The sequence below is a fragment of the Elephantulus edwardii genome, unplaced genomic scaffold (assembly GCF_000299155.1).
Source record: "Elephantulus edwardii isolate Elephantulus edwardi_28Jun2011 unplaced genomic scaffold, EleEdw1.0 scaffold00041, whole genome shotgun sequence".
Classification (NCBI taxonomy): Eukaryota; Metazoa; Chordata; class Mammalia; order Macroscelidea; family Macroscelididae; genus Elephantulus; species Elephantulus edwardii.
In genome coordinates, this window is record NW_006399791.1 from 13,907,525 (window position 1) to 13,924,146 (window position 16,622).

Genomic DNA, 16,622 nt, shown 5'->3' on the forward strand with positions numbered 1-16,622 from the left:
TGATTCCTATGCATACCGTCAGGTGAAGTCCATGTGTATAACCTGCGTTTGTGTCTCTTATAAAATGTATTTGCAATGAATAATAAGATATAAGATGTTATGTGATTTGAATAATAAGATGTTATGTGAGTTGAATGCAATACAAACATCATATTAAAGCTTTATGGGAAGTCTCAGGGGACATCAAGGTAAATTGGCACAATAGATTCCACAAAGAAAATGGTCTGCATTCCACTTCAGGAGTACAACCCAAAGGTCTCCCCCTGTCTAAAACAAAGAAGATTGAAGAAAATCAAAGATACATGGAAACAATCAGTCCAAAGGAAAATATGGTGCACAAACTCCGACCTCCTGAACTCCAAAACCAGAAGAACTGTATGAGGCCCTACACCAAAACCAACAACTCAGAAGGAATCCAAATAGGCTTGGAGTCCAGGTAGCATAGGAGTCGGTAAAAGGTCAGCATTTAAAACCGGCCAGCTCTTCTGCATGAGTGAGCCTGTCTCCTGCTACGATTTACAGTCTAATGGAGGGTCATGAGAAGTTGGAATCAACTCCAGGGCAATAGATTTGGTTTGGTTTTGTGGACAGATGTGGAGAGTAATGTGAAACAAAGCAAAACAATAATCATACAAAAAGAATACATTTACCAGTTTGGCAGAAACTAGTGGAACTCCACGTGTATTGCCTATAGACTCAGAACTGGACTCACCCTGGTGGTTCAACTTTCAGCCTAACAATAGACAGATCTACAAGATGACTAGTTAGACCAGGGAGGTACCACATCTTAGAACAGTTAACTATTAGAGAGCAAAAGAGCAGACTTTGCCTGGGGACAAAGTTCATAAGATTGGAAAGGAGAGGATAGAAGGTGAACCGAAACAGGGAACTCAAGTAGTGGATAGGATGAATGCTATTATGTTGTGAGGATTTCAGTCAATGGCAGAAAACAAGCTGAATTCAAACGAATTGTGAGAAAGCAAACTGACTTTGTCATATAAACTTTCACTTATTTAAAAACCTTTTTTATACTGATTTATTCACAAAATTTTAACACATTGCTTTCCACAAAAAATTCTTCCCATTTCCTTCATTCCCTCACCTATGAAATCGTGCAACCCTATGATTAACACCCACTCCACCCAGCCCATCTTCACCCCTCTGCTTCCACTCTGCCCTCCCCCTTGGATCCTCATATTCATTCTACAATAATAGATTTATACAGTATTTGTCCCTATGAGACTGAGTTAGTTCACTCAGCCTAATGCTCTCCAGTCCTCCCCAAGTTAGGTAGTAATTTACAAAAGCATTGCTCCTGTGTGCTGTGTAGTATTCCACTGTATGAATGTGCCACAACTTCTTAATCCATTCATTTCTGGCTGGAGATCATTTAAAAACTCTTATAGGATCCCATCTCTGGTTGCCCCAAAGTTATCAAGAAGACTGTGGAGTTTCTACTGCTGGAGATGAGCTACAGCAGCTGAGAGGATGGTCAGAGAACACCCAGTCCTACCCAGGGTACCACTCACCTGCCCACAAGACACGGCCAGAGAGCCCTTCCCCACAATCACATCCTCTGACTCATCTGCCTCAACATGGTTTGGTACTGCAAAGAGGCTGCGATTAAAACTGTTATTGAGAAATAATGAACAAGAAATTGCTTCCCCTCAAAGAGCAAAACAAATAAAAACCATTTTATGGAACCACAGACATACATGTGTTTTATGCTGCCTAAATGCCCTGTAAGCAATGCATGCCAGTATATATCATTAGTTATTAAGTAAATAAAAAGGGTACCAAAAACCACAAAATATTAAGAAATTGTATGGTGGAAGAAGAAGAGTTGTACAGAAGTGCTCTGCATTTAATGTGTAATTTTTCTATAAACCAGAAACTTTTCTAAAATTATGTCTATTACAACAAGTTAAAGGAGGAAAAAATACGACAAAAGGAGGCATTAAAGAGTGAAAAGGAAAGTAAACCAATTTTTGAAACAGCGAAATCCTAATCCATAAAAATATTATCTCCCCTTCAATGTGATCAAATGGTACCAATCAGGGGTCATGACCTAAGAGTCTCAGAGCCACAGTAAGAAACACTTTCAGTTTTTGTGGAAATGAAGCCATTGTCTGTTTTATCCCTTAAATGTAAAGGTGGAAAAGGAAAAGTGTGAAGGCTGATTGGAAGTAATGTTCTTACAATTTAGGAGAAACAGAGTCGGGCCGACACTAAAGTGAAGTAAGCAGTACTTCAAGGATGCAATAGTTAAGGAGACGCCCAGAGTCTGGCTCCTGAAAGCACAGAAATGGAGCTTGTGTTGTGTATCATAAAATGACAGAATTCCAAGGCCACCTCCTCTGAACTAACAGGCTTTCTCCGGTGGTTAAGAGGGGGGACGATGGTGACAGGCAATCTCAAACTCCAGCCCAGCTGAAAAGGCAACTGTGCTCATAGCAACCAGCCCAGGTGTTAAGACGCTATCAAATAACACTTGCCTTTCTGCCAGAAAAGAATGATGGACCATTTTTCTTTCTAAGGTAGGAGGCATATCCTTGAACTGAAGGGTATGCCTTCATTTTTCCCATTTATGTAGGTCATTTTCCATAGCCAGGAGAGTAAGCAATGTCAATGACAATCTTGCACTCTATAAAGGATTGAATTGTGTCTCCCAAAATACGTCAGCCTTGTCAGACTATCATCCCAAGTATAATGTAACTGTCCTCTAGGTGGTTAGTCTTAATTTTCAGGCTATTATTCAAGCAGTATTAGGGCTAGTTATGAAATGATGTAGTCATCCTCCGTGATGTAATCTGACATCTAATCAGCCATTAGTAATAAGTCAATTCAAATAGGAAGCTGTACCCTTAACTAGGTCACACTCCTGATCTGATATAAGGAAGTTTCCCTGGAGCATGGCCTGCATTATCTTCTGACTTATAAAAGATAAAAGGAGAAATGGAGAACATCAGTACTATCAAGAAGGATGATCCAGAAACAGCAAATTTTTTGGTCCCAAGTTCCTGTGCTGAGAAACAATACCAGGAGATGCACCGAGAGAATTCTCTCTTGAGTTTAAACTTCTACCTTCATAAGTTTGAGAGAATGAACTTCTGTTTCCTAAAGTCATCTACTTGTGGTATCTCTGCCACAGCAGCACTAAATAAGATACACTAGAAGTTGATAGCACCTCCTCTGGGGGAAGAAAAGAAAGAAAAAATCTTGTTAGTCTATTGTTTGAAAGACTAAAATAAAAAGGGGGCGGCAATGGAAGGGTACAAATCCTCACATCTCACATACTAGTCAGGGAGAAGGCTTAGCAGGCCGTCTCCTTTTTTCTCGGCACTGTTAGACAAAATCCTTGCCGTTGGGGCCAATGTTGCTTTTAATACTAATAGAGATCTTAACATGAGACACAAGGTACACTCACATATTGCTTTCATCCTCAACAGTACCTGAGAGGTAGAATCTTGTAAATTTACTCAGCTACACAACTGAGTCCTTCACTGACTTGCTGAAGAACTATTTCTAATGCCCCATTTTCAAGCCCCCAGCCTTACTTATGTCTGTCCTTCATTTTGTATTTTTTCCACCCTCTTTTATCATCTTTGCTTTTTCTGAAGAAGACTATTCCGAGGATGGCTAGAGGACTTCAACAAATAAATCTTGAAAGCTGGACAGTCAGAAGACCCTTTCAAATAAAGGATGGCAAGATTTTGTCTCACTTCCTTCTGGCATGTCATCACGAGAAAACAATCACGGAAAAAGTACGGGAAAAGTAGCGGTCTGCGGGGTCAGGGCCGAGGCCATGGATGGGGCCATAGGAGGGGTCGTGGAGCTGAAGGAGGCAAAGCTGAGGACAAGGAGTGGCTCCCCATCACCAAACTGGGACATTTGGTGAAAGATATGAGGACCAAATGCTTTGAGGAGATTTATCTCTTCTCATTGCCCCTCAAGGAGTCTGAGATCATTGACATTTTCCTGGCAATTTCCCTCAAGGATGAAGTCTTGAAAATCATGCCTGTGCAGAAGCAGACACCTGTGGCCAGCAGATTTGGTTCAAGTCCTTTGTTGCCATTGGAGACTATAATTGCCATGTTGGCTTGGGCATCAAGTGCTCCAGGGAGGTGGCTGCTGACACATGTGGGACCACTATCCTGGCCAAGCTCTCCATTGTCCCTGTGCAGTGTGGCTACTGGAGGAACAAGATTGGCAAGCCTCACACCGTTCCCTGCAAGGTGACCTGGCGCTGTGGCTCTGTGTTGGTGTGTCTGATCCCTGCACCCTGAGGCACTAGAATCATCTCGGCCCCTGTACCCAAGAAGCTGCTGCTGATGGCTGGAATTGATGATTGCTACACCTCAGCCAGGGACTGCACAGCTACTCTGGGCAACTTTGCCAAGGCCACCTTTGATGCCATCTCCAAGACCTACAGCTACTTGACCGCAGATCTCTGGAAAGAGACTGTGTTCACCAAGTCTCCCTATCAGGAATTCACTGACATCTTGTAAAAACTCACACTAGTGTCTCTGTGCAGAGGACTCAGGCTCCAGCTGTGGCACCACCACATAGTAGATTTTGTATAACAAATAAAGTGAATTAAGTAAAAAAAAAAAAAAGCGAGCTCTGGCGGCCTAGTGGCCAGAAGCTGCACTGCAGTCTCAGAGGTACACAGTTTGAATCCACCAGATGCTCTGCTGGAGAAGGAGGAACAATCTCCTTCTGTATCAGTCAGATCTGATTTGACGGTACACACACACACAAACAAACAAAAAAAAATGAAATAACATAAAAAAAGAAAGAAAGAACAAAAAAGTGTGTCATTCCTGGTAGAAAACCAGGAAACGGAGATGGGTTGATAGACTGGCTGTAACAATGGGCTCAGGCACACGGCCAACTGTGAGGATGGATGGTACAACCTCAGTAACAGACTCCGGCACCCCGACAACTGTGAGGATGGTTCAGCAGTGAGCAGTTTTGCTGTGTTGCACATAAGGTCACTATGAATCAGAATCAATTCAATAGCAACTGGTAACTATAACTTCCTACCATAAACAACCATTCCTGGGATCTTATTCCTCTCTCATTGTTGCTGTTATTGTTATGTGCTGTCAAGTCACCCGTGACCCATAGCGACCCTATGTACAGCAGCTCTGAAGCCTGCCCTGACCTGAGCCAGTCTCACTAACTCCGACACACCAACCCCCACGGCCCCAGTTACTGTATCAATCCATCTCGTCTGGAGCCTTCCTCTCCTGTGCTGTCCCTCCACCCTTCTGAGCATGATGTCCTTCTCCAAGGACCCGTCTCTCCTGACCATATGACCAAAGTATGTGAGATGAAGCCTCAAAATCCTAGCCCTAGCCTCCAAGGAGGGACTTGGTTTCACCCTCTCCAATATAAACCTATTTGTTTCCTTGGCAGTCCATGGTATGTTTAAGACTTTTCTCCAGTACACAATTGGAAGGCATTGATTCTTTTTCTGTCATCCTTAGTCATTGTCCGCTTTTTGATACATAGCAAGTAATTGAGAAGGTCATGGCCCTAATTAGACACACCTTAGTCACTAGACTGACTTCGTTGCTTTTCAGCTCTCTGGAGAGGTCCCAGACAGCACATTTTCCCAGTGCAATTCATCTTTTGATTTCTTGACTGCTGGTGTTAAGAGTGTTGATTGTGGAGCCCGAGCAAACTGTAATTATTAAGTCTCAATCTCATCTCCATTTATCACGGTGCTACAAATTGGCCCAGTGGTGAGAATCTTTGTCCTCTTGATGTTGAGCTTCAATCCTTCTGTAGCAAGTGTTTCAGGTTTTCTTCAGTTTCAGCAAATAAGGTTGTGTCATCTGCATAACATAGGTTGTTGATGAGTCTTCCCCCATCCTGATGCCACGTTCCTCCTCATAAAGCCCTGCTTCCCCAAAGATCTGTTCTGGATATAGATTATTTCCCTTTTATTTGATTTTTAGCTCTGAGCACATGCATATGGAAGAAGAACTGGGTGCAGAATCCAGGCCAGAGTTGGTGGCTGTGGGCATCAGCTACGCAGCAGTGTGGTTCACAAGGACTGAGAGAGATTAGAGACCTGGGTGGCCACAAGCTCACAAAGTGTGACAGAGCCTGGGTGCATACAAAGCACTTCTCCCTGCAGAAAAACAGAATGTAAAGTGCAGCTATTTCATGATTGAGAAGCTCTGAAAGCTATAATGATGGAGAGAAACCCAGAGGTGATAGCAGATAGAAAATTAGATATTGGTTTGCAGTACAATATTATGTTATTGCAAAAGAGGGAGAAAAAAACAGTGACTTTTTTTTTAATGGGAAAAGTCTACAGACACTGTGTTTTGGAAATGGCATTCTTGTTGGCTGCTTCATTATTTCAGATGTACTCAAGTGAAGGAAAAATTGGAGGCTGCCCAAAGAGGAGCAAAGAGACGGATGAAGGTGGAGCACAGATTGACTCTTAGCTGAATGATGAACAGAGCACACAAGGCCCCAAGAGGTGACGGCAGAGCAAGCAAAGGCTATTTGAGAACTGTTCCCACCTTCAACAGAAAGGATGCGTGTAGTCTGACAATTTGGGGGTTAAATGAACTCTAATTACGTGAAACTAAGGAAACGTGTTATTTGGGTTGCAATCCAGGAAATCCTTGACCACAGATTCCACTGCAGTGCAGGTGGCCCTTGCACGTGTTATCCTTTTGCTGAAATGCTCTTTCTCTTAAACCTGGTAAGAGCAAACTCCCTCACTCATTGCCATTGAGTTGGCTCTAACTCCTGGTAAACTACCATTGGGTTTCTGAGGATGAAAGATTCAAGAGAAAACTACCCATCTCTCTCCCTTGGAGCAGCTGGTGGATTAGAATTGATGGAAACATGTAACGTTGACGCATAGTGCAGCTTCTATGGACACGCATGGTACCAGAGCTCCCTCAGTCATCTAGATCTCAGCTCAGGTGTGAGCTCAGAGAGAATCACACTCTCCAGAAGAATGCTTTATCTTTTCTATACCCTCTAGTCACCCTAAATCGATGTTCTGACTTTATTGGTTTAATAGACCAATGTTAAATACACTTCTTTACTAAATTCTTGGTTGACTTGTGTTAATTTGCTGTCCAAATGTTAGTTCCACAGTACTGTGTGTCTTCTCTGTTGTAGAAGACACACAGTTCTAATCAGCCCAATAACTACTTGAATTCACTAAGCATTTCATTTACGGAAAGCATTGTTCTAAGCACATAGTATTTCTACATTAATTCATTTAATTTACATGGTGTCCTATATTTTATTACTTGAATTATTTAGAAGAAATTTGAGACTCAGCGAAGCTAGGTGACTTCTGCAGACTATAGCTATAAGGTTGTTGTTGATTGCTGTCGAATTGAGCATGACTCGTAGCGACCCCTATGAACAAAAGGCCTGAAGCCTTTCTATAACTATCGTCGTATATCAAAGTTCATAGAGTTTCTAGAGGCATGTTGTTTAGGAAGTGAATGCCACACTTACTTCAGGTTAGGATTGGAATTTTAAATTCACATACTCTAGAGTTCATACTCTCAATCCTATATCATAATGAACCTCGAGTACCGTAGTGTTATGGTTGTGTGCCAGCAAGTTGCCAGGAACTGACTCATAACTGACCCTCCAGCAGGTTTTCAGAAACTTTAAATCTTGCAGGAGGAACTAGCTCAACCTTCTCCCACAGAGCAGCTGGTGAATTCGAACCACAAACCTTTGGAATTACAGTGTAGCTTCTTACCACTAGACCACCAGAGTGTCATATACGCAATAAATACATTGACTAAATGAATAAATTACTGAATTAATGAGAATTTTAATCTCAACTGTCTGCACAAATAAGGAAGAAGAAAAGGAATGAGGTTTTCTGGGCTGTTCAGAATGATTCCTGGAGTGAGGCCTTGGTGAATCAAGCCGGTCTTCCTTAACTACCGAAATGATGCTAAATACCTGTGTGGTACTGAAGAGGATCTCCATGCCCTGAGATGCCAGGAAGGCCTCTCTGCCGTACCGGAGGGTGGAAATGTGCTTGAGGCAGAGCAGGAATGCACGGCGAATGTGCACATAGGTGTTGACTGAGTCATGGCTGTGCCAGTCCTGATGCAGCCTGAGCAAGCTGGGGACATAGCCACGATTCACTGCCCTGCGGCTGTTAGACTCTGAAATCAAAGAAAAAGGCAACGTCAGCCATGGGATCTTCACGGTCACAACAGCCTAAAGTGTTGCAACATATACCCACATGATTCTTAATAATTTTACAGGGAAAAATAATAACCATCCAGTTGGAAAGCCAGGCACATGTCACCTTAACCAAGTGATGAGTGAATTATTCAGAAGAATTATTTAGAAGAAATTTGAGACTCAGCGAAGATAGGTGACTTCTGCAGACTATAGCTATAAGGTTGCTGTTGATTGCTGTAGAGTTGAGCATGACTCATAGCAACCCTAGGAACAAAAGGCCTGAAGCCTTTCTAATAACTATCGTCGTTTATCAAAGTTCATAGAGTTTCCAGAGGCGTGTTGCAAATCAGCAAGGGCCTCCTGATGCAATGCATACAAAAAGACATAGTATCACTTCTGTGGTCTTCCTGCCAATACATAAAGTTTGAATTTCACCACTAGGAAAACAAGCAAAACCAGGGTAAGGGGCCTTGGAGAATACACCTGACTTGTAACTTTCAAAATAACAGGTAGAGTCCCATTTGAATCTTGCCCACTCAAACAGAGTGGTAACAGGCATAGATCAATGGTAATTAACTATATGAAATAAAATATATATGAATGATTGCATAAAACACAAAGTATATGAATGAAACACAATGTAAATGAATGATTATGTGTAAACCAATAAGAAACTTAAAAAAACCAAAACCAACAGGTGATGAAAGAAGGAGAAGACGATGATGCCTTTTCATGAGACTTCATTTTGAGTGATGAGTGTTTCTTTGCTTTTCTAATTATCTCACAATATAGTTTAACTGCTTTGAAAGAAAACACAGGCGGAAGGATAGACAAAGTTGTATACCCTCAACAGTTGACATACTTTCAGATGAAACACCCTGGGCTCTGCAGGACTTCTGGGCGAGCCTGGACCACTTCCGAGCTCACTTTGTATGTCTTCTCATCTCAGCTCCCCTGGACTAGGTGCAGCATTGAGAACCAGCCAGCTGACTCTCAGTCACAGAGCCCATGTCTTACACCACTGTCCCGTCACGGTTGTATTTCCCCCACTAATCGAAGCTAGAGGCTTGTTTGTGAGACAATACATGTTGACTGAAGATGATGCTTGAAGGGGATACTCCCTGAATTGTAATCCTATAAGCAAGATTTCATCACTAAGATAGACTCTCCCTAAATCGCAGTAAGTGCACATAAGAGAAAAGATAAAATGGAAATTCAATGATTTATCCCTGAGGGATTTCCTTATAATATTAATGCAATTAAGATTTTATTTTTTCTTTTCCTTTCTCTTTGTCAAATTCTAAATTGTCATGCTTGACAGAGCCACATGGAGATTTTTTACCCATTTGGGCAGTTTAATTTCCCTAGGCTCCCCCCCCCCCCCAACACCCCAGCGTTTCTTTCAGTCATAGCCCTATCCTGAAAGCTTTCTCACCGAGTCATGTATTTGTGGAAAGTTTAAATTGCTGTCATTATCTCCTTTAATGAATTATTCCTTTCTATCAAGAGTGTTTCTCTCCTCAACTGTCTTGATCACAAAACACTAACGTTTTTCACTGTCTAAACGAGATTCCCAGCCCTTCCAATGCCAGATGTTTAGAAGAAAATTGAAAATTAAGTGTGAGGTATTAAAGAAAAGTATCACACGCTGAAAAGATGCCAAAACAGGAAATGCAGAGCAGAGACCTCTGTGGGCAGAGCCAGACTCACAGCTTTTATTTTTCATCTATTTTAAAACGATGCACCATCCTAATGACCTTTATCTTCTGCTTCTGTTGGTGAGGAAGACAGAGGGAAAAACATCCTTAAATTGAGAGAAAAATCTGTACCAAATCCCAATGATTGGATTTATGGTTTCATTCTAATCCCTCAAAAGCTGTCATGTTTACTAACATCAAAAATTCCTGAACTCCTACCCCACCAAGACACTATGAGTCAATCTCTGAGAATGGCCTAGGGAGTTTTCAAAACGGCAATATGTGTGTATCACCAAACAAGAGCCATCAGACTGAGGGGGAATAAACACGAAGAGAGCCAAAGAACAAAATGAAGCTAACTGGGACCAGCGACTTCGAGGTGTTTCTAGAAGATGTGAGAGGAAAACATTGCTTCTCAGAAGGAAAACCAGCCGAGAGTAGAAAATGGTTTTCAAATCCTATTTGGAATGAACTGAGGAATTAGGGAAGAGAGGAGAACTTAGGTCACCAAACTATCTTTAAAAAAGATTAACTCTTTATATAAATGATTCTTCCATCAAAGACATTTCTAAAAATTCTTGTTTCAATTTTCCATTTTTTATTTCCTGAGTAAATGGGGAGGGGTCCTAAATAGTTTGGAGGGTGGTGATGAGATGACAAGAGAGGATTCCTGAGAATCTTATGTTTCTTCAGTACAGAATAGTTGTATTTTTCATTCATTCATTACTGAACATTTTACCCACTCTCCTTTCCTTCTCCCTCCCTTAGTTCACTTTTTAAAAAATATATGCATTCATTGTTGCGCAATTACCTACCTCCTCTCACCCACCCACCCCAGTCCTCTTTGCAATGATGTACCACTTATTCTGGGCTGTTGTTGTATGTATAATGCCTAATCATATATTCTTTTTTAAAAAGTTCTTTCCTTCGTCTGTTCCAATGCCATGGTCATTATCTATCCACTATTAGCCTGTTCTCCTCCCAATCCCTTGTGTCTCTCCTGCTTTGTAACAGTGGTGCTATGCAGTATTTATCCTTTTGTGACTGAGATAGTTCACTCAGCATGATGTCCCCCAGGGCAGTTTTCTATTTTAACACATCTCTTTCCCCCTTCTCAATCCAAATACATTGACATCAAGTTGGAACACGGAAATAGCTGACCTTCCAGCAGGATTTAAGACATTATAAGTAGCAAGGAAAGAGATTGCTGATCCTTCTTCCTGGGAGCCATTGGGCACCACTTTTGGATAAGCAGTGCAACTTCCTACAGATGATTCCACTTGTTCTTGTTGTTGTGAGGTGCTATTGAGTCAAGTACAGTTTTATGTGATCCTATGAACAACAGATCTGAAACTCACTCTATCCTGTGTCATAATCTCTGACACGCATGAGTTCATTGCTGCAGTCACTGTATCAACTCATCTACGCAAGGGTCTTCCTCTCCACCATCCCTCCACCTTTTCAAGCATGATGTTCTTTTCCAAGGATTCACCTATCCTTGCAACATGCTCATTGTATGTGAGATGAGGCTTCACCATCCTTGCCTCCAGGAAGCACCTTAGCTGCAACCACTCTAAGACATATCTGTCTGTTCTTTTGGCAGTCTGCGGTCTAGTCAGCACTCTTCTCCAACACAACAGTTCAAAGATATCAATTCTTCTGCCATACACATTCAATGGCCAGCTCTCAGCAGCATAGCAGTGGCTGAAAAGACCATCACCGAAATCAGGTGCACCTTAGTCCTCAAACTAACGTTGTTAACCTGCAATAATTTGGAGAAGTTTCTGACTTTAAACTTTCCCAATGCAATATGTCAAGTCACTGATCTTATGACTGCTGGTACCAATGACATTGATTGTGATTCCGAGTAAGATGAAGTAGTTAATAGTTTGGGGGGGTTTTTCCTCCATCATGTTGTTGCCCATCAATCCAGTGGGGAGAATTTTTGTTTTCTTGATGTTGAGGTGTAATCCATATTGAAGGCTGCAGTGTTTGATCTTCTGCAGCAAGTGCTTCAAATTTTCTTCACTGTCAGCAAGCAAGGCTGTGTCATCCACATACTGAAGGTCATTGATGAGCTTTCCTCCACTCTTGATGCCACATTCTTCTTTACAGAGTCTAGTTTCTCAATTAATTTGCTCATCATACAGAATGAACAGGTATTGAGAAAGGATATAACCCTGATGCACAGCATTCTTAATTTTAACCCAGGTAGTGTTCCCTTGCTCTGTTCACACAACAACTTCTCGGTCTAGATACAGGTCTCATAGGAACACAATAGACTATGCCATTACTCTACTTTAAATTCACCCTTGCTGCTTCCCCTTGCTGCTCTTTTAGATAAACCTTTTTTGTTCAGTACTTTTTGTCTTGTTTTGTTTTTGTTGTTCACTAAAACCATTAAGAGGGTTAGTTGCAGCCTCCCAAGGTCTTAGTCATAGCTAACTCTCAGTTTGGTTACGAAGCCCATAGTTTTTTACTACAACTAGCTCTACTTTGTTTCCAACGTTTGCATTCTAGTCACCAATTACTATTAATGAATCTTGACTGCATATTTGGTCAATTTCATACTGTGAAAGCTGGGAGAATTCCTCAATATCCTCCTCTTTGGTTTTAGCTGTGGGTGTGTATATTTGAATAAGTGTGGAAGACCTGAAGCAGTTACTGCAGAAGATTCAGGACGATAGCCTTCAAACATGGATTGCAGCTCAACATCAAAAAGACAAAAATCTTCAACATTGGACCAATAAACAGCATCATGATAGAGAACAAATTGAAGTTGTCAATGATTTCCTTTTACTTGGATCTTCATGTATCAACACCATTGCTACTAGCAGTCAGGAGATCAGGAGATGTATTGCTTTGGGCAAGTCTGTTCCCAGGGACCTCTCTAAAGTCCTGAAAAGCAATGAAATCATTTTAAGACCAAAGGGTGCTTGCATATGACAACTGATTAATGAGTAAAGATGACAAAAAAAAATTGGTGCCTTTGAGTTGTGGTGTTAGGGGAGAGTACAGAATAAAATATGGACAGACAAAAGAACAGAGACATGTCTTGGAGAAAGGGCAGCTAGAGGACTACTTAGGGGCAAGGATGGTGAATTTTAATTTCACATAGTTTGGACATGTTATTAGGAAGAGCAACGTCTTCGAAAGGGACATCATGCTGAAAAGGTGGAAGATAGGTGAGAGATAAATATCTCAGCCAGATGGATTGACACAGTTACTGCAGCAGAGGGCTAAACTGTATCAGAGATGATGAGGATGGCACAGGTGGGAAAGGGTTCAGATCTCTTGTTCATAGAGTCACTATGAGTCATACTCAGCCAACAAGAACTCAGACTGGGGCAGAATCTAGCCACATCCTAATACTTACCACATATAGTACTTTACTAATATTCCAGTGCTTTTCCTTAGTAGTGTTTTTGTTAAGTGTTATCTAGTCAACTATGACTCATAGCAACCATAAGAATAATAGTTGTGAATCTTGCCCTATCCTGAGCCAATCTCATTGTTTCTGACACACCTACCTCCATTACCCCAGTTATTATGTCAATCCATCTCATCCAGGGTCTTCCTCTCCTGGGCTGTTATTCCACTCTTCTAAGAATTACATTCTTCTCCAAGGACTAGTCTCTCCTAGCAATATATCCAACATATGTGAGACAGAGCCTCAAAATCCTTGCTTCCAGAGAGCAAATTTGTTTCACCTTCTCCAGGACAGATCTGTTTGTTCTCTTGGCAGTCCATGGTATGTTCAATACTTTCTCAGCACTACAACTCAAAAACATTCTTCTTCTGTAATTTTCCAGCTCTCTGATTCATAGAAAAAAATTTTAAAGATCGTGACTGAGATCAGGCATACCTTAGTCTCTAGACAGACATCACTACTCTTTAGCACTCTGGAAAAGTCCCTGGCAGCAGATTTTCCGAATGTAATTTTTTTTTTAAATTTCTTGACTGTAGATGTCAAGTGAAACCAAGCAAGCTGAAAGTGTTATAATCTTGATCTCTTCTCCATCTATCATGGTGCTGCCAACCGGCCTAATGAGAATTTTTGTTTTCTTGACTTTGAGCTTCAGTTTGTGTAGACTCTATACTGTATTGATTTGGACTCAGGTAGAAAAATACAGTAAAACTTGGTGGTGAATATGCCAAGATATCAATAGTAGTGTTAGAGGAATATTTATGCATTTATACTTCCCTGTATAAATAAGTAAACAGAGAGATAGATTAATATAGCGGCTGTAACAATAAACTCAGATATAGCAATGATTTCAAAGATGACAGGAGACTACACAGTGTTTCATTGCAGTACTTTGTCTCAAATCTCATTGTTCTCAAGTCAGAGTTGACTCAGAGCTGACCCTCCAGCAGGTTTTTGAAGGCTATGAATAATACAGGAGAATATTATCCATCTTTCTCCAGCTGAGCTGCTGGCAGATTCAAACCAGCAGCTTTGAGGTTAGCAGCACAACTCTCTATGGACTACGCTGCCAGTACTCCCCTGGAAATATTTATTGAGGTTGTAAAATTTTACAGGAAGAAACTGTCCACCTTCCTCCCTCAGAGAAGCTGGTAGATTTGAACGGTGGACCTTCTGGTTAATAGAACAGGACTTAACATATTATGTCACCAGGGTCCCTTTGACTACACAGAGTAAAACCGTAAGCCTGCCTTTGCTTGATCACCAAGTTGTCTGAGTGGTCTTTTTCAAGGAGTTAGTTACCATTTCCAATTTTGGAGCTGTTTCTGCACACAGTAACCTTTTCCAACCTTTATGAACAACACAATTTAAATAAAAAGCTGCCTGCTTTGCTGTTCAAAGGCTGTGGCAACTACAAGTATTTATTGCTTGTTTTGCTATATATTCAGTAGTAGGCTAATAATTTTGCATAGATCAATTCATCTGTCTCCAGGAAATACTTTGAGATCAGTGTTAAGAGGTCTCCTTCTACAAAGAGAAACAGGCTGGGAGATAACTTACTGTTGTTGATAAAACTTTATACGTGAGATTCCATGTCATCTTTTAATTCCAAAGTTGGCACCGTAAAGCCTCATCCTCCAGGATCTTTATGCTACTTAGCCTATTTTATGTCTTTTACAATCAGATAAAAGTCTACAGCTATTTTTACCAACGTTCCCTCATTGTCGTCAAGTCAGAACCAGTTCATATGTGACCCTGCAGTGGGTTTCCAAGGCTGTAAATCACATGAGAGGAGATCGCCTTTCTCCCAAAGAGCTGCTGGTGGATTCCTATCAGGAGGAAGAAGGCCTGCAGATTACCAGGAACACTTGCTACATACTACGCCACTTAACCATCTTGGAAATTTTTCGAAGAGGTTAACAGAGAAAAACTCAGAACACCTAAGTTTAGGATTCCTAATAGGACTGGGTTTCAATCAAATTTAACTTGTTTCGGTCTTCATCCTCCCTTCCCCTCCATCATCTTTGCTGTCTCCCTGGTTCCTCAGTTGAGGGACTAGGCCATCGGAACAGGAAGCTTGAGAACGTTAAGAGGTCCAAAGGTCACTAGCCTCTCTTACAGACACCCAGTGTCTCACGGAGCCCAACACAGACATAAGGCCCAGAATATGAAGGTGATGTCCTTGGGCAGGAAGGAACATCTCAGCTCCTGCCCTTCTGCACTGTGTAGCAGCTGCAGACAAGCTCCTTCCTAAGAACGAACCACATCCACAATAAAACATAACTAAGCACTAATATGAACACCACTGGGAAGGGAAATTATATCTGGCTATCATTAGCTCAAATAAAAATAATGGTATTCAATTAGCTTATAGTTATTTTTTTTTTCTCTCTTTGCACAATAGATGCATTCCAATAAACTGGGCTATAAAGTAAATGTGTTGGAAACAAACCAACAAACCATAAAAATTTTTGTTTAAAATACATACATTGACTGCTTTTCTAAAATGATACTTTTCCTAAACTCAAGAAATAGTGGTTGGGAAGGACAAGAGAGTAAATGCTGAAACTTTTTCCTGGAAATCTAGATCCACATAGATTTCTCACCAATTCATTCTAACCACTTCCTGCAGATGCCCAGGATGTGTGAGCTCTCAGGAATACCTCAGTCAGCCTGCTCTGCCTCTTCGACTGCGCACACCCCTCTCCCTCCTATGCCCCTGAGGACATGTTTTCTATGAATGACTTTGGAGTGTATTACTACAGTCATCAGGATCCCTAGTGATGCAATAGTTAAGTCTTTGGCTATTAACCCAAAGGTCAACAGTTCAAACCCGCCAATCTGTTTCAATGGAGAAAAATGTAGTGATATGCTCTATTAGAGATGACAGCCTATAATACCCAATAGGACAGCTCTGCTCTGCTGTCACATGGGCCACCATGAGTCAAGACTGACTCCACACCTCCTACCAATACTACCAATAATACTACACTTAGTAAGAGAAGGAACTATGAAAGTTAGTAGACCCCTGAATCATTCTCTATCCTGTATCATCGTATCATACTTTTAAATCATTTAATACATTACCAACTGGTATAGCATTATGCTAAGTGAATTCACTCAGTTTCATGAGGACCAATACTGCATAAGACCATTATTGTAAAAATAGAAGGATGACTAAGAAGTTGTGCATGTTGTTGTTGTTGTTATGTGCCGTCGAGTCGCTTCCGACTCATAGCGACCCTATGCACAACAGCTCCAAACCCTGCTCTATCCTGCGCCAACCGCACCGCCTCTGACAC

General features: G+C 41.3%; 1 protein-coding gene across 1 annotated transcript in view; it reads right to left on the bottom strand.

Annotated features, from left to right (window-relative positions):
- AGBL1 (ATP/GTP binding protein-like 1) overlaps positions 1–16,622 on the bottom strand; it is a 1,027,235-nt gene that overhangs the window by 820,283 nt on the left and 190,330 nt on the right. Inside the window, 1 exon segment of the mRNA XM_006885234.1 lies at positions 7,966–8,174. Within this exon segment, the coding sequence (XP_006885296.1) occupies positions 7,966–8,174 (209 nt within the window).